This window comes from Rhamphochromis sp. 'chilingali' (assembly GCF_963969265.1).
Source record: "Rhamphochromis sp. 'chilingali' genome assembly, chromosome: 11".
Lineage (NCBI taxonomy): Eukaryota > Metazoa > Chordata > Actinopteri > Cichliformes > Cichlidae > Rhamphochromis > Rhamphochromis sp. 'chilingali'.
In genome coordinates this window covers 17,526,796-17,552,423 of record NC_137938.1, presented here as the reverse complement: position 1 = coordinate 17,552,423, position 25,628 = coordinate 17,526,796, and the positions used below count along the sequence as shown (strand labels likewise).

Sequence of the window (25,628 nt, the reverse complement as noted above, 5' to 3'; positions counted from 1 at the left end):
GGTACAAAAGGTACACAGCGAATAGAGAGCCACAGATCCAGAGCCTTTAGGTCAACAGGAGGAGGTGTGTCAGATAATGCTACAGTTCATATGACACATGAACTTAAATAAAAATTCAAATGTGCTTGATATGAATTGATTTGCGGTTCTTGAAAAATCATAGGTGTGGTCTCCTTGGTTTTTATATATTATGTTATCTGAGGTTTTCTGCACATTTTACCTCATGTGGGAAAATATTCATTTACTTGTCCCCATTCATCAGGGCTGTGGTTTCTTATTCTTTTTTTGCAAGAGGTGCAACAGCATGCTTTTCTTTAATGCAGTTCAATTCAGTTTTATTTATATAGCGCCAAATCACAACAGACGCCTGAAGGTGCTTCATATTGTAAAGTAAAGATCCTACATATGTACAAATTACAAATGAGATTCAAAGTTTATCAGTTTGTAATGGCGATATGTTTATATGTAAATATGAATTTAAAAAGACATTTTCACAGGACAGTCTTGGATAAAATGGACTTTTGAGATAGCATTAAATTAATAGTAATTTATCATGAACATCTGTCTCTACCCAGGATCTTTATTTGCAGTGGCAACATAGTTAAGTTCAGATTTTTTCTTTACAGGCTTTATACAGCAGCAACACTGTCATGCATATACCCTCTCTATCAGTACTTTGTAATAAGGTCATGGATTGGGGAGATTCAGTTAAGCAATAGAGACCCTGAGAAGAGCCTGGTGAATAGTGCTGTCTGTCAACTTATACCTCTGTCTACAGTCTGAAGGACTAGTTAAAGCTGCTCTCAGTCTGGGAAGAGGGCGATAGGTCAGGGTGCTGTGCATCCATGTGTCAGATTCAATCTTAGCATAATGCTTTAGAAAAACCTCTGAATTTAAACAGGTTTGTCTGATCATGGATCACTGCCTTTCTAATCATATAATAAAGGAATTTTCAACCCCCAATTTTCATCAGCTGTTTAACACATTTACGTCAGCAGGCACTCTTAACTACCTCCCACCAAAAAGATACTAAATACATATATATTTTTCACTAGTTCACACGTTCTTGAAGGCATGTCTTATTTTTTCTGAAACATGCTCCAGTTGATAGGCATCCTACAGCATGATTGTCAAAATGTGAAACGTTTGAATCTTTTTTTCTACACAGCTAGATTTTAGTTTCTTTCAAAAGATGTTAAAATCTGACTGAGAGTTTAGTATTTTATTATCTAAACTGACAGTGCAACATAAAAGAAACAAAATACAATCGAATTAGTGAGGATAAACTTGTTGAGTCAGTTGTTTTTTTTTACCCATGCCAGTGCCATTTGCCCGGTTCAAATTTCAAATTCAAATTTTATTTTTATTTGTCACGTACACAGTCATACACAGTACGATATGTAGTGTAATGCTTGGACAACTGCTCGTGACCTAAAGAAAACAAAAAAAGGAAAAGGCTATGAATAAGATAGGACATAAATATGAAAAATTTAAAAGGGTAAGTTTAACTAGGAAGGAATAAAATATAAATTAAGGTTAAAAATGAAATAACTGTACAACACAAATTAGAATGAAGGGTAAATTTAACTGGGAAAGAATAAGATAAAATATATAAATTAAAGTTGAAAATAAAATAACTGTACAACAAAATACACAATATAGAACTATATAAGAATGTATGAAGAAATATAAATAAATATATACACAATAACAGCACCTGTACAAGTATTAACTGGAAATGAAGAATGTAGTGAGGCTTTGACAGTGATTCCACACCCTTTTAGACCTGCTAATAACACTACAAGAAGAAAAAATGTGGATGGACACTAAGTTGAATGAATGTTTTTGGTTGTCTGAAGTAGGGCATGCTATGTAAAAAAGTTGGAAAACCACTTTGGGAGCCACATTTGTAACACATTTTATTGATTACTTTTTTTCCCTACAAGCAGGCATAAGATGCAGGTTACACAAAAGCTGATAGTTTACACTGAAGCCTCAAAGTGAAAACTTGTGGCTACTTTATTTCAAAGAAACTAGCATAAAAGCAAAGATTGTGACTTCACCTGTATTTTTTAGATTCACAAAATTCTCAAAGCTGTTACATACTGTACTGATTTAGGATCAGAGGTCTCCTACACGTCTGTGCTAACGAAGGCGATTTTCTTTCGAAGAGATGCAAGAAGATTGGGCCCAATCCTGTACGTCTCTTTTGGCTCATAATGCGCGGATGCATAAAGCTCGTCGATTCGTTTGTTGTTCTTGTTATATTTCACCAAAACTCTGTCCATGTTACTTTTAGGATTGCTGCGGTTGTAGTATCTTCTGACTTCATATGGCAGCTTCTCTGCGCCAGGATAGTGGAGGTTTCCAATGGTGTAATAGCTCCACTGCTGTCTGTCTTTTATCACAGGAAGAACTGGCCCTTTGTTCTGAAACAAGTGAAACCCATATTCTCCCCGGTAGGGATCACACAGAGCCCTCATGTTGTTGTCCAAGCAGTTCTGAACGTACCACACCAGCAGCTTAAGGCCATGGCGAGGAGGCGGCTGACCAAACCCGCTGTCCTGGAGTTGTTGTATTGAGTCGAGGGTTTTCGGAGGTGAGGTCAAGACCACAGACAACACCAAAGTCAAACAAAACAAGGCTTTGTCGTGTGCCATCTATGAAAAAAGACATCCCAGTGTGAGAACAGGAATCTTAAAACTACACTAAAGAAACATTTTCTCACAACTTACCTTTTAGTTGGTACCCGTTTCCCTGTAGTCTCAAAGCGTGCCTGCAACCGAAACTAAAGTTGGTGTTTTGTGCTGCAGCTGAACGAACTATTCGATCCTGCGGTTGTCTTCTCTCTGTCTTATGTGGAGAGACTGAAAAAAAAGAAAGCACACTGGTAGGGTTTTCATTCTCTATGTGCGATGAAAAAGGAAGTGATTGCTGTACAGCTGGACTCTGTGAAAGTCCCATTTGAAAGAATAATTAAACTAAGCAGGCGTATCTCAGGGACTAAAGGAAGTTACCAATGTAAAGTCTTACTTCTGCTTTCACTCCTAGCTGCGAAGAACAGCTGCTAATAGAGGAGCAGCCAGTCAGCTGTGCACACCAGAATAATAAAAGCTTAGCAATGAAGATGATTTCATATATGCTGGTGATGTAGTACTTTAAACTCGCTATAGGGTGTGTGGTAGTGGAGGGGGTTTCAACCTTTATGTATATGGGAACCAGCGAGTTTGCAAACAGTGAGGGGTTAAAGTGGATTCGATAGGTGGGGGGAACCCTAAGATCTGGTGCGGCAGTGCAGCAAAGGAAATGGCTCACTCACAAAGAAGTCCCCAAAAGAACGAAAGGATCATAGAGGATCCAAAGAGGAACGGATCAGTCTGTTGGTACCAGCGTCCAGTCAGCAAGAACATCCAAATTCATCCCAAGCTCACTTAGTTCACTGTGCACCGATTCAAGCCTACAGTATCACATGTCTCTTTGTGTGTCTGGGCGTGTGTTTGTGTGCCTTTGAACACTCTCATGATTAGTGTTCTCAGTGACTGCTGGCTGATGGGGTTGATTTGTCCGACAGTGCAGTGTGTCAGGCAGGCTCAGCGTCCGCACTGGAGAACATGAGTGAAGGAGCGAATAATTGATAGTGACAAGGCGCTCCCAGCCTTAATTGCTGCTGGTGAATTAGATTACCTTTTTAAAGTGCCTTCATTAGCAGAGGGAGAGCCATACCAACGGTCCCCTGATTGGCCTCATATTGTTTTGCTGTGAACTTGCTCTGGCAGGGCACAAAAAGTGTGCGTTTGTTTTGGTTGGTTTGAAATTGCTCACTAATTTTCTTGTACAGCTGTAGCTTGTCTGTGTGCGCGATGTGTGCACACGATTCATATCCAGAGTTGACATTTTGTGATACATCAGTAACTCACTGAAGCAGCAAGTGTCTTTGTGTGTTTATGAGGCTTAGTCTGCTGTTTTAAAGGGTATGTCCACCTGTGTCACAAGGAAATATTTAGCTCCAATGGCTTGCATTTTATGTCTAGTGTAATATGCTGAAATATGACAAGGAAGCCCAGATATATAGGTGATATATACTCTATGTTTTTTCTTTTTTTCTTTTGTGAAGATCACAAACCATAAAGTGAAATTTGATGCTGTTTGTGGACTTTGTGGACTACATACTGCTGTTGCCCCACTAAATGAGGTCCAACATCAGGGTTAGTTAGTTATTTGCTGGAGATCGTGGTTATAGAAATAGATAAAAAATATGAAGTAGTCATGGAAAAGCAGTTTATTGGTTTATGTAAATGGACTTGATTTTTATTTTATTCTGTTTTCGTTGCAATCAGCACAACAATGAAACTAGGGTTCATCAGGAAGTGTATTTCATGTGGGTGCCACATACATCTCGGAGAGTCCTCAGTGGGAATGTGTGACCCAGGCAACCGGAAAAAATAAGTTAAAAAGGAAAAATAGTGGTAGGAGTTGTATTTTACCCAATCCATGATCTTGTCTCAAGCCTAACCAAAAAATAAGTTTTCAGTTTCATGAGTATTCCACAAACTTCTGTGAGACTGTGTTGTGTGATGCTTGAAAATGTTCCTCCTTTTTCTCTGTAAAGCTGCACAAAGGGACAGACGGGATTTTGCTGAAAGTGAGCAGGGAAAGTAAGGAAGAAGTATCAGTCTATGCAGAGAGAGTTACTTGCGCATATTTTAAAAAAACACCAAAAAAAAACCACCCAACTTTCTTCCTAAACCCAAATGTCCAAAACCTCACACCCTCTTCTTCCCCTCCAGCAACTGTTTCAGCTTCAGCTGTCCTCCCTCATTACATTTCCATATCTATCACCAGTTACTGTTCCATCACCAGCCCACCAGCCCCCAAAGTTCCCTCATCCCAAAAACACACTGGCATCCCCATCTCTGCCTCATGCTTCATTCCCACCGCAGCCAGCCTTCAGCCCCCTGCCAAGTTAAATGGACTGTACTGGCGTCAGGGGAGTCGCGTGTGCTCAATTCAGCTCAGCTCAGCTGGGCTGCAAGCGTTATAAACTTAGTGTGTGATTATTGTCGGAGCCAGGCTCCTCCACGCAGGAAGTGCGCACTGATGGGTACTATGTCACCGGGTACGGGGCCAGCCGTGGCGAGAGGGATGAGAGAGCAAAAGGAGAGACTGAAACTGAGGCGAGAAAAGAGCACAGAGAGGGAGGAAAAAAATTGTTAGAGATGAAGGAGGGTAACGGGGATCGAGGGAGAAAGGGTAATAAAAGATAGAGGAAGGAGAACAAGCAGGAGAGGACTGAATCATCAAAGGGAAGGAAAAAGCCACGCTGAGCAAGGAAAGACTGATGTACACCTATCGCAGCAGACAAAGACAAGAGAAGACACACGGGGAGTGATATAAAGAGGGAGAAGCATAAGAATAATGCAGTCAGAGAAGAAAGAGAGGCAGCAGGGAAATCAGCAGAGGAGGGGAAAAGAAGAAGAGACGGGGAGGGCGCATAGGAGAGAAAGGCAAGAAGAGAAATTAGAGAGAAATTTTTCAAGCGAGTGATGTGCGCTGTGATTGTTTTCTCTCTCTCTCTCTCTCTCTCCCTCCCCGTCTCGCTCTAAACGGTCGGGATGTGGCCTGTATCTGCCGGCAAGAAGGAACTCAATTTGGGACAATTTACTCGGCAGTCTCAGCCCTGATGCACCTCAGGGACAGAGAATAGAGAGAATGAAAGTGAAGGAAGATAGAATCAGCAAGCCCCGCACACACATACATACACACTCACACAACGTGTGCCTTGCACACAATTGCTGCCGAGTAGATTTCACTTAGTTAGTTCTAACTCTCCCAGGCGGTCAATACGATTGAGTTTATAAGGCTTGGAAATGAAAAGCCCAGGATAAGGTTAGATAAACTGTGTGCTATTTGATTTTGGGCCACCCTTCGCAGAAAAACCCACACAAGACAGATGGCCGGAGGGGATACGCTGAAATCATGTTGTGCAAAAGGGTCAGATGGGTGATTAAGGCTGAATGCGTTGTGTGCTTTGACCCTCGCTCTGTACCTGCATTGGTTTCTCTGCGCTGAAGAAAGCGCTTGAGTGATTTTTCCAAATGCATCTTTGTTTTTGCATTTTTAAATAAAATGCAGCCACATGATCAAATGTTATATCATAACTTGCACCCTGCAACACTTTGCGCCTTAAAAGTTTGGGATTGTATAAGCTGAATGTGAAATTGTCTTTCCATGCTCACAGGTTGGCAGCCTGAACGGTCTGTACACACTGAGGGACACCAGGGGGCGCCCTGACAGAGCCACCTTTGAAGACAGACTTGCAGCAGCAGCAAGGGTAAGTATCCCCCCACCCACCCCCCCATAAATAAATGAATAAATGAACTAAAAGAAAAGGAAAAAAAAACACTTGATGGACTGAAAAGTGAGGACACTGACAGAGGAAGGAGCTGTGTGTTCCCAAAAGAAAAAGAAGCCACTCTGTTTACTTTTATCTTTCATTTCTTTGCCTGTTCCTGCAACACTCTGAGAAATGCATTCACAACTACAGCTGTTGAGAGCATCCAGCCACTTGGACGAGACTCTTTGATGCATTTAGCACAGTGAATTTACACTCTGGCATCAGTTCTGATTGTACCCAGCGAGTGTATGCAAATGGAAGTTCATTTAAGCTGCCATTGCTGTTTTAATCATGCTCCACTGTTGATTAGCAAAATGATTGGCAAAAAAGAAAGGAAAAAAAGACTGAAGCAGGCCCGTGTTGAGCAATGGATAAAAGTTGTTTACCTTGCTCTTGTTGCTTGTGTGCCTGTTCCACCCAATATCACTTTGTGCACCCATCCCCTCCTCCTTCCTCCCTTGCCACCTTCAGCAAGCTGCTCCGCTTTACCCTCGGAGCTCACAATTCAACCTCCTCACTAGGCTTCCGTGGCCATGGAAACCGTCATTCAGGGAGACATCCCATGACAGCAGGGAGAGGAAGGGTCGGAGATGTGGCTTCGCCCCTGTCCATTCTCCAGGGTGCACCGGACCTCTGGCCTTTCTCCAACACATTGCCCCTTCAATCTCTCTCTCTCACACACACATACACACAAAATACACAAAACAATAAAAATACTCACATAGAAAGACGTGTGTGTGTGTGTGTGTGCGTGCGTGTGTGTGTGTGTGTGTGTGCATCTACCCCACAACTACAAACCACCCTCCCACCCGAACACACACAGACACACAAACAGCCTGAAAGCAAAGGAGAGAAAGGAATTCCAAACTTTCCGATTCAGAGTTATCATCTGAATCAGTGTGCGTGTGATTAATTGAAGTAATTTATGCACAATCTCCAGTGACTCCATGTATGGTTCATGATTTCATTAAACTGTAACTTTAATTACTTTTCTACTATCGTAACTTTAGGTGAAAATAAATTCCCACCCTTAAATGTCTCATGTTTCGTAATGAGTCTTACATTTAATGGATTGCACAAATAATGTTTTGGGATGATGAACAATTGCGTATTTAGACGCTGCTTCTCCCTGCCAGCTGCCTTCATTTTTTTTCCATTACAGTCATTTTATTTTGGAATTTTGTTTCATTTAAAGAAATCTTATCGTTTAGTTTTGTAGCAAGTAAAAAAAATGCTGCTATTGCAGCTTACTTGAACCCTCTGAAAACCCTTGAAACTTCTTTGCTTCCCAACTTATATAATGCACTTTATTTGCTTTCTTTTTTTTAGCTGAATACAGTTAATATTGTTGTGGGTTTATGGAAGACATGCTTATGTTGGGTTATGTGTTGTCAAACACAATTAGAGTGTGTTAGCTGAAGCAGCTGGCCTCCTGCCAGAGCCTTAGCAATAGTTCGTCCGCCCACCTCTGACCAGGATTCCATCTTTACAAACACGTCTGCTGTTTTTTTTCCTTTGGATTGCATAGCAGGTGGGTTTGATAGCAGAACCCACCAGTTACTGCATCATATAAAGTTTAGTAGACTGCAAGGTTGCGACGGAGTTAAAATTAGCTTCGTGCGGCTTAATCTGCCCTTCACAGTTAGAATAGTATTTACAGTAGAATAGTATTTACAGGTAAAAAAGCCCTACTGTTGCTGAGATCCCATTTGCAGTGATGTGGTAGAGTGCTACTCACTGAGGTGTTTGTGTTACTCTGCAAAGCACCTGCATTTTGAAATGAAAGGTGAAATCACTGGTGCATCGTTGTGTAGCAAAAGCATAACGAGGCTGTGTTTTCACGAGATAGATCTACTCCTGTCAGGAGGTGGAATTAAACCGAGGGCTGTTTTACCTTTTAGAAATAGTTGTAACTATATTGTAATAACAGCTGTGCAGTGTAACTTGGCGTATTGATTAATAATGCTGTAAAACCACGGCAAACAAAATAAGACGCAACATAAAATATCATTTATACCTGTCTGTATATCATAACTGTTGCAAACTATTGAGGAGTCCTTTATAAAGAAAATAAATGAAAGGGAACTATTTAAATCTTCTTGACAGAAGAATAAGAAACATCTTTAATAAATTAGCACGATCTGCCGCAGCTGCTGTAGCTCATAGAAGCCTCAGTCTATTGTTTGCTGCATTGACACACACACAGTCACATTGAATGGAGGCCACAGTGGCATCTCAGAGGAGGAGGAGGTTTTGCCACTGTGTAATCCCAGCTGATGCAGCCCTCTGTCAGCAAGGCAGCAATCAGCTGTGGTATTAATCTCAATGCTAATGGCATCATTAGCAAAGCTGTGGAAAAACATACCAATGTGAGGGTTTAGAGACACATGGAGAAAGACCATATATGCACATCTGGCAAATAAAGCACATGTAAAAATGCTGTTAACGAAGCAAAAACACAGACACATACACACATGGTTTCTCTTCTGTCTCTCTGAGTGTGTATGTGTACGTAGTTTATTTGAAACCCCGTTTCCCCTCAACGACTCTCTTCCGAACTGTCCTAACTATTGTACCTCTTGTGGTTTCATTCTCAAACGCGCAGACATGTTTCTGACCAAACTCTATACTGACCTTTTACCAAATGTCTCAGATACTAACCCCCTGCCATCTTTTGACACACACATTGGTTCCTGCTGGTGTACTACACACTTAATACACAGATACAGAAAGGCACTGTTCACAGCATGTTCCAGTCTTGTGATGACCTGGTTTGAATCTTCTTTTTAAAAAGAAATCTGTTTTAATATCTGTCTCATTAATCTGAGCTGTACAGGCACCTTATTGATGCAACACTTGAGACGACAGCTGCAAGCTGCAGACAGAAGTCAAGGAGAAAAGACATTACCGGCAGAACAAGTGTGAAGTTTTTCTTATATAAACTGAAATAAATAAGCAGGGCGCTAAAAGATATTTATTATAGTGAGGATGCTATAATGATGAAAGGCCAAGGTCAGCTTTTAGAAAAAATAAAGTCAAATATAGGCTTTACCTTGCAGCTAGCAAAACATCTAAACTTTTAGTGATGCTTACCTAACTAGTGTAAGCTCACCAATAGGTAGTCTTATTTTTGCATAAAAAATGAAATATATTCTAAACAGCCACAGCTAAATTAAGATAGAGCATGCATTGTCCAGTTGTTGTCAAATGATGCTCGATCTCCTTGTGATTGAATATCGAGTTATTGAACGACCTCTAAAATTTGCAGTGTGTTAAATCCTTAAAAACGTATAAAAGTGAAAATGTGCTAATAAATGTGATAGTTGTTGTAGTGTTTAAAATGTGACAGCAAATCGAAAAATATTTTTGTCAGTGCAAGTTTAGCCTTATATGTAGGGATGGGTATCGTTTAGGTTTTATCCGATACCAGTACCAAACTGGTACTTTTGAAACGGTGCCGGTGCTTAAACGGTGCTCGAACCGGTGCTTAAAGAATGGAGAACACAAACTTTGTCCAAAAACCTCTCATGTTTAGCTGTTTTTTTGTAAAAAGATAACAATGTGTGCCTTTTCTGCAGCTATAGGGCATATCTGGTATCACTCTTGGCTGGAAGCAGTGCTTAAACAATGGAAAAAACACAAACTTTGTCCAAAAACCTCTCATGTTTAACTGTTTCCCACTTTTCTTTGGTCATTTTAGCCTTTTTGGCCAGGGTGAAGGGAGTATCTGCCATCAAACAAGAAGACAGCCGCATGTAACTACGACGGTGTTTGCTAGTTCACCTTACATGCATTCATTTAATAGCGTGGTTAGCCTACTCAACGTAAATTACACACGTACAACATTAAGCTACTCATGCAGAGAAGAATGGCTGCTGCTGCCATCATCATCATCCGTCATCATTTCTGCTACACTGGCAGGGCTAGGGGCCAGGACTCTCCTCTTCGGGTTTTTGGGGGATGTTGCTAACTCCAGGTCCGATAACGGGCACCACACACGCAGTAGATGTGGACGGTGTGAAGTCTCGCAGCAAGCTATCAAATACGGTGCATTTCTCGGCTTTTAACAAAATTCTGCTTTTCGGTCTGGTTGCTACCGTTTATGTCAGAACCAGTGCCGGATACCGGTACCCATCCCTACTTATATGTTGCTTTTAAAAAGTTACACTCTGTCTGATGAACGTGTTAATTATATTATAGAAATCTATAGTAATCTTTGTTAATTCTTGATATTGTGCCTAAACTAAAGTCCTAGAATTTTAATTGCATAAAGCATAACTTTACTACATTGCTATGTCTGTAGAATAGAGATGGAATAAGAGTGAGAGTGCTTTCAGGTACATCCTGCTTCTCACTTCTTCTATGTGCAAACTGTTTTGATGCATTTAAAATAAAAACCATATTAGATATATCCATTGAGCAATACAGATATTACTATTAAAATGATCAACTTTTATGTTCTTAAGTATGACTTAAGCAGAAATTCACATTCATAAAACTTTATATGAAATTGTTGGAAATGTTTTGTTTATACTTAGAATTATCAATGAATTAGATAATTGTGTGAATTGGTTCCTTAATTGAACTTATATTTGATATTTGAAGCTCATATTTTAAGCAAGTAGTTGAAGCCACGACCATTGGGAGTGAATGATTCTGCTCTTTGACATATCGTGGGTGTTAGATACAGTAGGCATTATGCTAGTGGACATTGTGCAACCGGGAATGTCCACTAGCAACCAAACGTCAACACCAAAGTGATGCATGTCGAGCAAATCACTTTGTGTGGGCAGTAAACAACTCTTAACTCTGATGAACTTATTGATTCAACACCAGTGGGAGTGAAAGACACCATTTACTGACATTTGACAGAGTGCTAGCTGCTAAGCCCCAACCACATTTAGCGGCTAACGCGTGGTTGGGGCTTCAATTCTTAGTTCTGAGAATAACTATAAATCTAGGAAACTGTTTTATAGATGGGGTCAGTGGTCGCTGCAACTAAAGCTACTAAGTGTAATCCATTTGTCATCAATTTGATCATGAATGTTGTTAATTAATTTTACCAGTAGTTTACCTATCTGTTCACTACTGTGATTTTATTTTGTGACGATAGACTATACGACATTTGTAATCTACAAGGCCAGAATAATTGTTAGCTCGCAAAATAAAATCTTAATCTGTAATGTATTCACACTGATTTAGGAGCTTTAACAGAAGTTTGGAAGCTTTGTTTAATGCTAAGTTAAATCTAAGTTTGTTTGTTTTTTGCCTCATTTGTGCTCCATATTATTTTCCAAGCGGCATCAAAAAGGCTGTAAAGATAACTTGTCTAAAAGACAGAATATGAAGTTAAGAGCCTCACCCCAACCACCACTCTAATGCCGTTTGGGCTTATCTTATCATTTTTGTTGTTTGGGTTACCATTACCTGATTTACATTAGCTAACTTGCATATTTGTGTTCAGCTTTGCAAGCAGTATAATGTCTGTTTCAAATGTGAGGATTTCTCTCTCCCTCTCCCTCCCTCTTTCCAACCCACTCTTCTATCCACAAAGGACAGGAAAAACATTTGAATTTTCCCTCAATACTTTCTCACTGTTGAGACGTTTGTGTGTGTGTTTTTTCCCCTTCTCCTTATTTTTCTTTTTTTTTCCTCTCTTTTTTTTCTGCTATTTTTTTTAAGACTCCAGTCACATCCGCAATCCCGCGGCCCTATAAGGAGCTTTCACGCTTTTTGGTTTGCTTTAGATGTTTAATACCCCTCTCTTTTGTGTCAGGCAGCCGGAGAGGCGTTAAGAAGCGCTGATAAACCCCACTTAGATCCCTTCCTGGCCCGTCACCCTGGCCTGCCGGGCCGCTTTAGCAGGGAACTGATCTGTGACGGCCTGCCACTCAAACTGAGCACTTCTGAAGGTTGACACAATGGAGTGAGCAACACACCAGAGGGCCCAGGGGTTGGTGGGGGAGGAGGAAGGAGGGAGGAATGAGGTAGAGGAGAGGAGGCCAAGAGGTGCCCTAAAAGAAGCCTAGAGGAGGGGCCAGAGTGTATCACGCTGTTATCTATTTCCTCTCTTTCAGCAGTTTTGCCCTCCCTCCCTTTACTGTGTGCTACTGTAGAGCTCCCCATCTTTCCTTGTTCGCCTTCTCTGCAACAGTAACACACACACACACAGAAAAAACCCCCCTCTTCTCTGTCGTTTTTCTCTCTGCGGTCAGGACTATCAGTCTGGCAGCTAGAGATGAGATTGAATGAAGAGGCAGACTTGGTGAGTGTGGTGGGAGGGTTGAGGACTAGATAGGAATCAGCAGTGCATTGCGGGGTCTGGTGACGGTAGTTCATGCGGTGTGCTCACTGCTGTGTGGCATAATGGGTCCAACCAGAGCCAGGCTAAGGCCGACGGTGCGTCAGGAAGCAAAGCTTTGAGATTGACAAGCTCAGGGAGGGGTTGGGGCTGCAGCGGAGGCAGCGACGGTGGGGTGATGCGGCTGCTGCTGCTGCTATTGCCATCAGTTTCCCGTGGGGCCGTGGGTGGGTAGTGAAGCCCAAAATGTCAGCGCTGATATCTGTGCAGCTCGGCTCGGCTATCACACTGCTGCAGCTGCCTGCCATCCACCGCATCCACTCATTCATATAGAGACATGGGAGTATTGCACAGACACACACACTCACTCTCTCTCTCTAACACCCACAGTTTTCTTTCTGCGTTTCGTCAGCACCTTCCTTGTTCATTCATTTCAGTTCTATAGAGCCATTTTTGCACACAAACAAACACACACGTGCGCGCACACACACACACTCTCACACGCACACTCACACTCTTCATGGGATGTCTTTAAACACACATTCATGCAGTTTTACTCCTTCCATCTCGCTGTCTTTCTTCCCCTCCTCTTCCACACATTCACATTGTGCCTCTGTCAGTTCTATCTCAGCTGTTCAATCAAGCAAGTACTCCACTGCTCTCTCTCTGTGTCTCTTTTACCCCACTCACTGTTTAAAAATGAGTTTTCCAAACTTGTTTTTCAGTTTTTTCTTTATTTTTATTTTCCATTGATCTCATACCATGTTCCTTTTGTATATCTCTTTTTCTATTTAGTGATGCTTTTATTGTGAAGGGCAAAGTGTCAGCAGCTTTGATAATTGATGTTGCACAAACTTACGATGTCATTTTTCAGTTCAGGTATATGTGGCATGTGTTTTTGGAAATTGTGTGCATTTTGTTGTGTGTGTGTGTGTGTGTGTGTGTGTGTGTGTGTGTGTGTTTGTGTGTGTGTGCTGCCCATGCATCACAGTTGGATGATGAATGTGCTGACAGTAGAGGGGTCAGTGTCACAGACAGTATGGTCAATTGCCCCTCGTCCCCTGAGCCTAACCTTGAGCAACACTCCCTGAAGAGTCTCAATCTGCCATTAAGGCCTGAAAACACACACACACACACACACACACACACACACACACACACACACACACACACACACACACACACACACACACGCGCGCATTCCCAAGTGAGCGTGTGCCATTAGTAGATGGCAGGGCTTGGTTTGACAGAGAGCGATTAGCTCCCTATCATGTGTATTGATCACCATGTCCTGGCTGCTCCCCGAGAGGAGAGGCTGAAGGGGTTTAACAAGGCTATTGGGACATACACGCACACACCCTCACACATGCGTGCACACACTCACTATTTGCCAGCGAGTTTATGCGCCTCCACGGAAATTTTTCATCCATCCCGTTGTCATTGGTTTCACTTTTGGAAACCAACGTAAATAGAGTGACTTTGGAAATACTTTTCTCTAAAAGTTTCTGGGAACTATTGCCACACACCGCTCTGGTGTTTAACTGCTTAGCCAGCTGAAAATGGTTATATCTTCAATAGCCTACCAATACTACTCCCAGTTTAATTTGACCTGACGTTTGAGATGCATCTGAAAATATTCCTGTTAACACTTTCTTTAACCAGTGTATTTAAAAGCCCACAATCATATTGTATATAGTGGAATATAAGTTAAAACAGAAATATAATAAAACAAGAAGAACTCAGAGAGTGCAAACCTCCACCATGGCAGCTCACTCTACAGTATTTACTTTTAATAATAATAGTATTGTATTCTGTACATATTCTTTTAGTTTACATTGTTCTTTTTGAATGCACTTTAAGAAGTTTGTAGTGCAATCAAAATAACACATTTTGGTGTTAGTTTGAAATAAGACAAAAGTCAAATGTAAAGTTGAGGTCAGAGGTCAAATGTGACATGATATTTGGATGCAAACTATAATGTGATATTTTTAAACCACACATACCATTTTCTGAAAGTTTGACCTTGAAGTAGAGCTTAGAGGTGAAATTTAGATTCCCCGTATGTCATAGTTCATTCCCTATATGACAGTACAAACTGTCATTACAAATAATGGCAATAAGATACATAGTTTTAAATAGCGCTGTTACTTTGACCTTCAGATCAGTTTGTTAATCAGAGGTCAAATGTGACATAATATTTTAAATCTTTATACAGTACTTTCTATGTGTTGACAATATGTACCACACTAAGAATGATAGTTCCTAAGGATTTGTGTCAATTTTCACACAATAAATCGTTAAGTTGACGTAAGCAAACTTTGAATGGATTGTTAACACGACCCCACTCTAAACCGCTACAACGTTTCAGCAGAATTCACTCAAAACCTGTTAAAAACTACAGAGACAAAATGACGACACACATGCAAATGCTACCAGAAACATAAACTCCTTTGCAGAGATAACTATGTTTTTTAGAAGTGCTTTGCAACGTGCAAATAAAAACTCAGTGAAAGGCAGCTGCAAGCTTTTGCTCACTGATGCTGTCCATTGCATGCCAACGATAAAGTCTCAGTGGACCCCAGTGGCTGGCTCATGCTGTATTGGGAAACTGCTCGTGTCCGTTTTGCATTAGCATGATGACATTTATGTGAATGTCCTGAATGAATGCGCATGAAAGGTGAACTATCAGTTCTGTTATTCTGATTATCCAGAGGAATACATATGTACCAAGTGCACTGTTGTGCTACACAGTATATCCTAAGTAAAATGCTAGTTTGGAGCTGCACTCTGAATTTGGTACATGTTTTTGTATTCATAACAAACAAAACAAAGCAATAGTATAGCTCACACATAAATTAGAAACAATGTTTCTCTTGCTAAATAGGAATTGCCTAAATGTGCTAACAAATCCAAGTGTTTGTTACACTTAGCTTATTATGCTTTAAATCATCTTAAATTAGCATAAATCAATACGCTGCACCTAAAATAAACACCCATTTGATTACATTTGCAGATTTGTGCACATCACATCTTCTCTCTGCCTGAGTTCTCCTCTGTTTCACATCACGTATGACGAGTTCTTAGCTTTAACAGCTGTCTTCTTTGGGAAGGTTAGACCAGCTCCTAGCTTTTGTTAATTGAGTATAATTGAAGATGGTGAAGAGGGAATAAACCAAGCAGGCTTTTAGGAACATAAAAGACTGCCGCCGCCTCTCAGTAGTATTTATTTTCAACCTCTTCCACTCTGATTTAAGTGTAAGAGGACAATAGTGGCCTGACAGTGATATGTGCGTGTGCGTATGCGTGTCTGTGATCTGCTGTTTGATTTACTTCACCCACCTTCACAAGGACCAGCCTCTTATCAGATCAAAGCTGCGAGCAGCGGCCTATGAAAGAAATCGTGCGTGCGCGTGAATGCGTGCACATGCGTGTTGTGGAGGACAGAGGTGTAGGTGAGGCGGGGGTGTTTTTGTTGCTTTTAACCCAGGACAATGGAACGGCAAAGGAGAGAGTAAGCGAGTACTCTTTGAACTAATGAAGAGGAAACCTTTTACTCTCCTCCATAAAGATGCCCAGCTCTCCCCGTGCTATGGATTTCCCCCCTCTATTTCAAAGTAGTGTGAAGCAGAATAGGACAAAATATTTTATTTGTTCGGTGCCTCTCACTGTCTTGCTTTTATCCTCGTAAAACTACAACAAGAAAAAAAGTTAAATTGCGAAAGCGAAATTGAGACAGATGATTAATAGAGCTGTAGTGCATGAGCGTCTTTGGGATGAGCCAAAGGTGATTTGTTAAGGTGAAGTGATTTTTTTTTCTTCATATTTCCAAATCAGTGTAAAGAAGTAGTAAAGTGCCCATTTAAAATATGCTTCCATTCATGGAGTTTAAATCAGGCCACAGCATCTTCTTCTGTATCATTTTATTCCAAATGTCTGGACTTCCAATGATTTCCTGTGAACAAGCAGTTGGCGACATGTAGATACACATTAGGTGTTTGCAGGTACGTTATTTGTGTGTTTCACTGCAGTGTTTCCCAGAGGCAGGAAATTTGCCAAAAAAGAAGTTGAACTAGCTCAAATATTCAAACCACTTCAAACTTGACATTTACTGCTTCAGATTCCCCCGCAATACACCCACTAAGAGTGAAATAAATTGAAATGCCTGTATAAGAAAAGTGGAGAACACAGACATGAAAATACTCAGAGTTACCTTCATTTATCAGTGAGAAGATTACAAACTAATAGTTCCAGTTTACAGGTGAGCTCTGATTCTTTTTGTTGTGTGCTTTCCAGGTTCACTGGGTGCAGAGACAGCACTGTCATTACAGAGACAAACGAATTCCTGTGACAAGACTGGACCATGGCACTACCAATGGCAAGTTTGACTAATACTGTTCCCTGACTAATGCTTTGTTTTTCACTGTGCTGAGTTATTAGTTTTTGCTGAATTTCTGTGATTTTCACAGAAAACTTTGGTTCAAGTCCCTCTGCCATGAAATACCCATTACTAAATAAACAACTGAAGGCGGGCACTGGTTTAGCTCACTGGGATTAGCAGGCGACCATGGCTGAGAGCGGCCGGCCCGGGTTTGAATTCGACCCATGGCTCTTTGCTTCTCCCCTCTCTCTCCCCCTCTGCTTTCCTGTCGTTCTTCGCTGTACCCTTTCAAATAAAACTATAAAAAGGCCGTAAAACATAAATAAACAACTGCAGTTAAAGTATTTCTTAGTTTGGCTTTCAATAGCCACTTGGCCTCATCAGGCTCAATTTCAGAAAAGTTGGCACATGGTGTGAAATATAAATAAATACACTAGAATGCAATGACTTGCAGCTCTCATACACCAATTTTTCATTCAAAACACAACATATTGTTTTAATTTAAAGAATGTAGCATTTTAAGAAAAATATAAATCATTCATATGTCAGTTTGAAATTGCTGGGCAATGACACATCTCAATAAAATTGGGACAGGGCCATGTTTAACATTAGCATCCCCTCTTGTTGTTCCATTCTTGTCTGGTATCAGATTCTCCCTGCTCAGCAGTCCTGGCTCTCCTTTGGCATATTTTTCATTTCATGATGATCTAAATGTTCTCAGTTGCTTAAAGATCTCAACTGCAGGCGGGTCAGTTCAACGCTCAGCTTTTGTACTATGCAGCCATGCTGTTGTAATAGATGCACTGTGTGTGAGTGGGGGGATGGGGGGGTGTTTGTTTTGTTTTTTTGCTTAAATATGCAAGGCCTTCGACGAAAAAAGATGTCATCTGGTTGGGAATGCATAACCTGCACTGATCCAGGCTGTCCAGATGTGCAAGCTGCCAATTCCATAGGCACTGATGTACCCCCATACCATCAGAGATGAAGGCTTTTAAACTGAGCGCTGATAACAAACCAGATGCTCCCTTTCCTCTTTAGTCCAGAGGATGCAGTGTTCGTGTTTTACAAAAAGAATTTCAGATTTTGATTTGTCTGACCACAGGACAGTTTTCTGGCCCAGAGATAATGGTTTCTGGACCATGTTCACATATGATTTCTTTTTTGCATGATTGAGCTTTAACCTGGATTTTCATTGGCTAAAACAGAAGCTGCATAGGTGCAGCATAGGTGCAGCTTCTGTTTTAATGCTCATATGCACACAAACCCAGAGGGTGAGAAGAGAAAGAAGACAAGAAGGAATGAGACTCCTGGCTTTGTTTCCTTGTTATGAGGCAAAACTAATGTAGCCTAAGCTAGTGAGACCAATCATGGTGGGTTATCTGGCCCAAGGTAATGTTCATTCTGCAGACATCAGTGGATGGATATCAGCTGAAAATGTGGTAAAAGTGGCATTAAGCCTTTACATGTTTATTTATTCCTTTTTTGAACTTCTTCATTGTCTTTTGAGACATTTTTACCTGTAAAAATGGGTAATGGGAAAAGTAGCTAATGCAAAATGTTAGTTAATTTAACAGCTGCAGCATTCGTATTTAGCAAAAAAAAACAATTTTGTGTGTGTTTGCAGGATTTTGGCTTGAAAATACAATGCTGGATTTGTGCAGATATCACAAAAATAAAGTCAGAGTGGGTAAAGTAGTATGTATTCAATTTTTTCAAAATACATTCTTATTATTCCACGAAACATGAGTGAGTGCCTGAGTCTATCTGAATCAGCTAAGTTTGGTGTAATGAATTCAAAAAAGTCTGCCAAATTTTACCTTGATACTAAGAAGGGTTTCTCAGTTACAGGTCCTTAGAGAGTACATAAAAAATGAGTATGCCGCACTGAAGTGAAATGCAGCAATCGAATGATTGAGTCTAATGTTTAGCAAAATGAGAAAGAAGACAGAAAGAGACATGCCAAAAGAAAACATTATTGTGCTGATACTTTACTGAGCCACAGTTTTTAAGTTTAATTATCTATTGTCATGTTTTGCAGAAGTGATGACCCAAAAGCAGGCTGTACATGTAGATGGATGTAAACAAAAAGCAAACCTTTATTTAGGCTGATAGCAAATTCCAAAAAGTCAACAAGATCCATCAGCTGGCAGACAGCACACAGGGACAACAACAATACAGCACAACAAATAATAGATGCAAACAGAGGGGTTAAATACAACCACTCGGGGTAGAGTGGAAACCAAAGGCAACACAGCTACAATCAGAGCTGATGAGACAACAGAAGTTAAATTAAACACAAAACACAAAAGATGACCAAAATTAAACAGGAACACTTAACACAGAGATTGAAACTCAAGGAATTACATATAAACAAAACCACAAACAGGAACTAGATTCCGAAACTAAAACCTGATAATAGCAACATAAAGAAACCAAGCAGGAAACATCTGTTATAAGAAAAAGAAAACCCAAAAAAGCACAAAAACAAGAACCCACAACTAGTTTAAAAGCTCAGGCATAAAAACAGCAGAAACAAAAATAAGGATAATAAATATTTAATGGTGTGAAATAGCCACATACTGGCTCGGGTCCTCTACCAGAGGCCTGGGAGTTTGAGGGTCCTGCGCAGTATCTTAGCTGTTCCTAGGACTGCACTCTTGTGGACAGATCTCCGATGTTGTTCCCGGGATCTTCTGGAGCCACTTGCCTAGTTTGGGAGTCATTGCACCTAGTACTCCGATTACCACAGTTACCTTCACCCTCCACATTTTCTCGAGCTCTTCTCTGAGCCCTTGGTATTTCTCAAGCTTCTCGTGTTCCTTCTTTCTGATGTTGCTACATCGATCACTACGGCCGTCTTCTTCTGTTTGTCTACCACCACTGTGTCCGGTTGGTTAGCCACCACCATTTTGTCCGTCTGTATCTGGAAGTCCTACAGGATCTTAGCTCGGTCATTCTCCACCACCCTAGGGGGCGTCTCCCATTTTGACCTCGGGACTTCCAGGCCGTATTCGGCACAGATGTTTCTGTACACTATGCCGACCATTTGGATATGGCGTTCCATGTATGCCCTGCCTATATATATATATATATATATATATATATATATATATATATATATATATAACTGCAAAAGTGTCTCGGTAAAAGAGGAACCGTCCTTGTTGTCTCGGCAAGAAAGAGGAACAATTTACTTTAAGATAAGAACGGAAAGTACCAGCCATGAAAATAGAAGATGATCTTCTGGGTGAAAAGTCATTGTGGTGTTGATCTGATCTATGTATAAAATGTATCTGTGACGCATGAAGGGGCGTCAGTAAATCAAACCCTGATGCTATAAAATATCTGTTCATGCTTTGATTAAGTTGGAGATCACTTAAATATCTATGTGTCTATCTATGTGTCTTTTGCAGGTGTTTTACTGTGTTTGAATAGATCACTGTAAGCTTTACAACAGTAAACCACTGATGACTGTGTGTCTGTGTGTGTGTGCATGTTTAGACATCTTTGTGAGGACAGAAAACTGGCATGCTACTACTAGTGGGGACCAATGGTCACTTATGGGGACAAAATGCCCATTCTCACAAGTTTTGAGGCTCAAAATGTGGTTTTAGTGTTAGGGTTACAATTACGTTAGGTTTAGGATTAGGCTGGGGGTTAGGAATTCACTTTTGATGGTTAGCGTTTGGGTAAGCGGCTAGTGAAAGCATTATGTCAATGAGATGTCCTCACTAAGATATTAAAATGAGCTTGTGTGTGTGTGTGTGTGTGTGTGTGTGTGTGTGTGTGTGTGTGTGTGTGTGTGTGTGTGTGTGTGTGTGATGGGAATTGGTGGCTGTGTTTGCAGAAGAATGTGCTGGCTCACGTCCTGCTGCAGTGCTCTCAGTCTTTCTTGTCTGTTCTTGTGTATTATCATCCGCTTAGCTTCCGCTCTGACAAATGATAGAAAATGTACAACGGAGATAAAAAAGCCGTGATACGGTGGATCAACATCGCAGCTGTGTGTTTATGTACATAAAGAATAAAGAAATAAAGAAAGAGAATGCACTCTTTGGCCGATGTGAACTTTTCAAGTACAATGTTTTTGCAAGTATTTTTGAATTCGAGCTGCCAATGTTCATTAAAGTGTGCCAGTATTAAATATCTCAAATACGAGCATTCCACCCTGCCAAGTAACAAGCATGTTACTTGGCAGGGTGGAAAAGCCTCATTATGGCATCCTAAACTCTATTCAAGCACAGAATACAAATGGTAATAGTAAACTGAATTTATGATTTGGTACAATAAATTTTCTATACAGCATTTGAAACTAGGAAAGTAATCAGGGTTTCCTTTGTTAACAATTCATAGTGGAAAAATGTAAAAGATGGTCAGAAAAGAAAGAAAGACAGAAAGAAAGCCTTGAGTTTTGCCTTCAGTAACCATATATATGGTATGGGCATGTTTGACAGATGGTGTGGTATGCTTTGGATCACAAAACTGTTTCTCTCCTCCTCTATACTTTCCTCTTCCCATCATTCTGACACAAGTTAATCTTGGTTTCTCTTCCTCAAGCCTATTTGTCAGAACAGTTTATTAGAGGTTTTCTGACGAAGTCTAATCTGGCCTTTCTTTATGTTCTTGAGTGTAACCAGTGGTTCGCACTTTGTTGTAAATTCTCTGTATTACCATTCATTAAGGTATATCTTGATTGTAGACTTGAACAATGATACTGCTGCCTCCTTGACAGTGTTCTTGACTAGGTTGGGTGTTGTGAAGGTGTTTATCTTAATCATGGGAATATCTCACTTATTTTACACTTTAGTTGTCTTTCAGGCCTTTTGATATTGCTGAGTCGGGTCGTTTTTTTTTTTCTTCTTTTTTATGAAGAATGTTTACCAAATTGTTGTTTTAGCTACTACATAAGTTTTGCTATCTCTCTGAGAGGTTTATTTTGATATTCCAGTCTCAGGATGGCTCCCTTAACTTGCACTGACATTTCTTCATAACTTCATATTGAGAGTTCTAGTGAACAGTTACGAAATGGACATCGAACTACTGGAATCAACTTCCGATCTTTTGTCAGCTTAAGTTGCCATGGAATAAGAAGGGAACAGGCCTAATCATGAAACATGTATCAGTTAATTGTCCAATAACCTTTGAGTCTCTACTGGCTCTACATGCACAAATGTGTGTAATTCCTAAACATTTAATACAGTACAATTAAAGCTTCAGTCACATCTTGACTGTTTGATTTAAATCCACTGTATTGGTGTCCAGAAGCAAAATGTCTCAAAAATATGGACCTTACTACACGTGATATATTTAACCTGCAGATAACCTGTTTGACATATTTGGACAAGCAAACACAAACCATTTGAAGACTAAAAGATAAGAAGTTGTGTTGTTACATATTAGATGTCATTATAAAATATAACTATATTCAACTGCTCCTTTACTGACAACAGATTTGTCAGTAAAGGAGATTTCCACACAACATTCCCTTCCTGACAAAACCCCAAAGGGAACTGTGTCCCTTCACAGAAACAAACTTGGGATCTTTCGCTAATTAGGCAAATGTGTAAGCCACTACGCTAGCCACTGTCAAATATTTTTTAAGAAATAAATCAATAAGAACAAATCAGAAGCATGAAAGAGAGGAAGTGTATCCCAATATTACCAACACTGTCAGACTGATAATGTTAGAATCAGGTCCTGATTAGGTGCCAATGATTAGAGCCTCCTTGGGGAGAGACAGGTGGAACATGTGTTATTTCAACCTCTCACATCCAGCGTCTGGTGTTCCAATTGTTATCGAAGTGTGGTGAACCATCAAGATCTGAAGAGAAATTGCAGAGAGCTGCTTTGACGAACAGGCAGGAGGCCGAGGTGGAGGTGGCAGATCTGAAGATACCAAGGTTTTTGTGAGGAGTAATAAGATTAAGATGAGTACATCAGAAAGACACCTCAGGTCGAGCATTTTAGAGATAAAGTTAGAGCGGCAAAGTTGAGATGGTACGTGTGCAGGAAGGATGTAGTGAAGCGGGACATGTGGGGGCTGGTGTGACATTGGAGGACGCTAGCGATAGGGTGAGGTGGAGAAAGATTATCTGCTGTGACAACCACTCAAGGGAGCAGCCAGAAGAAGCAGAAAAAGTAGAACTTCATCTATAACTGAGAAAGATTCAACTTGACTGCCAATTTGATTTTTTTGGGACCGGCTACCCCAGCAGATTCATCACAGGAGCTGCGCTGCTAAAAGAAGTCTCATGACAGAATCTGCCCATAACTGCCAAATGTTGTTGGGAAAATGTATATTTGTATTGTCAGAAAGAGATGCCTCACAATGTTTAATAGTGCACAGCAGTTTGCCAGTGACTGTAAAGGTAAAGACCAGGGCTTTTGGAAAAATGTCCACTGGACAGACAAATCAAAAGTAGTTGTTTGGCCACAACAAAAGTTGACATGTTTGGATCAGACCAAAGGTGGCTTTTGAGGAGAAGAAACTCATATGAACTGTGTGGAAATGTCATGCTTTGGTGTGGTTTTCTTGCACAACTTGGGGTCAGTGATTCGGCCATGAATTCAGCATCATATCAAAGAGCTGAAAGATAATATATGGTTATTTGTCTGAAAGGTGAACTGGAAGTGGACCTCTCAGCAGGATTATCCTAAACAAACAATTCCACCAAGACATTGTTAGAAAAGAAAAAACAATTTTTATTGAAAAAACCCCCCCCAGGAAAAATCCCATCAAAATGTTGTGGGATTTGAAACTGGCAGTACATGTAAGAAAGCACTCAAACATCTCGCAACTGAAGGAATTTTGCATGGAAGAAGGGTCAAAAAATTTTAGCAAGCCGTTGTCAAAGACTGGTGGGTAATTGAGCAAAACGCCTACAAGATTTTTTTTTATTTTTCTGTTAAAAGGTCGACATACTAGCTTCTGAAGCGAAGGGTGGGCATACTCTTTTCACAGAAGAAAATTGCATCTTTTGATATTTTTCTTTTGATTATCTCCTTATCTGTGGGCACTGTTTCAAAGTGGATCAAATGTTTGCTTGTCCAAATACGTCCAAAAAGCCTGCCGTTTCAGTGGGATGTAATTATTTTTTCAAATGACTGTATAATGAAAATTGAAACATTAAAGAATTTCAGGGTCCTCTGGTCATGTTCCAGCTGCATCGTGCGCTGAAGAAGAGGTTCATATTTGTCTTCTACAAGTATACACAACCGGTGTACAACCTCTTCAGTCCACATAGATCTGAGCATAGATGGTGGAGAAAATATTTTGGAGGATAATATTCTATTTAATTTGCAGGTATTCACTGTTATGTGGGCGGCTGGATTTGATGGCAGTAGTGTGTGTGTATATACAGTGGGGCAAAAAAGTATTTAGTCAGCCACCGATTGTGCAAGTTCCCCCACTTAAAATGATGACAGAGGTCAGTAATTTGCACCAGAGGTACACTTCAATTTATTCGTAAATTAGGGTGGACAATAAGTATTTGGTCACCTCAAACAAGGAAAATCTCTGGCTCTCACAGACCTGTAACGTCGTCTGTAAGAAGCTTTTCTGTCCCCCACTCGTTACCTGTATGAATGGCACCTGTTTGAACCCATCATCTGTATAAAAGACACCTGTCCACAGCCTCAAACAGTCAGACTCCAAACTCCGCCATGGCCAAGACCAAAGAGCTTTCGAAGGACACCAGGAAAAGTATTGTAGACCTGCACCAGACTGGGAAGAGTGAATCTACAATAGGCAAGCAGCTTGGTGTGAAAAAATCAACTGTGGGAGCAATCATCAGAAAATGGAAGACATACAAGACCAATGATAATCTCCCTCGATCTGGGGCTCCACGCAAGATCTCATCCCGTGGGGTCAAAATGATCATGAGAACGGTGAGCAAAGATCCCAGAACCACACGGGGGGACCTGGTGAATGACCTGCAGAGAGCTGGGACCAAAGTAACAAAGGTCACCATCAGTAACACACTACAACGGCAGGGAATCAAATCCCGCAGTGCCAGACGTGTTCCGCTGCTGAAGCCAGTGCATGTCCAGGCCCGTCTGAAGTTTGCCAGAGAGCACATGGATGATACAGCAGAGGATTGGGAGAATGTCATGTGGTCAGATGAAACCAAAGTAGAACTTTTTGGTATAAACTCAACTCGTCGTGTTTGGAGGAAGAAGAATACTGAGTTGCATCCCAAGAACACCATACCTACTGTGAAGCATGGGGGTGGAAACATCATGCTATGGGGCTGTTTTTCTGCCAAGGGGACAGGACGACTGATCCGTGTTAAGGACAGAATGAATGGGGCCATGTATCGTGAGATTTTGAGCCAAAACCTCCTTCCATCTGTGAGAACTTTGAAGATGAAACGAGGCTGGGTCTTCCAACATGACAATGATCCAAAACACACCGCCCGGGCAACAAAGGAGTGGCTCCGTAAGAAGCATTTGAAAGTCCTGGAGTGGCCTAGCCAGTCTCCAGACCTCAACCCCATAGAAAATCTGTGGCGGGAGTTGAAAGTCCGTGTTGCTCGGCGACAGCCCCAAAACATCACTGC

At 40.8% G+C, this 25,628-nt stretch overlaps 1 protein-coding gene across 1 annotated transcript in view; it reads left to right on the top strand.

Moving 5' to 3' along the window:
- Nucleotides 1-25,628, top strand: part of LOC308406408 (furin-like protease kpc-1) — a gene marked incomplete at its 3' end in the record, with an annotated part of 218,622 nt that overhangs the window by 17,705 nt on the left and 175,289 nt on the right. Inside the window, exons 3-4 of the mRNA XM_080897404.1 lie at nt 6,239-6,331; nt 16,989-17,070. Coding sequence (XP_080753530.1) covers nt 6,239-6,331; nt 16,989-17,070 — 175 coding nt within the window. The remainder of the gene's footprint in view (nt 1-6,238; nt 6,332-16,988; nt 17,071-25,628) is intronic.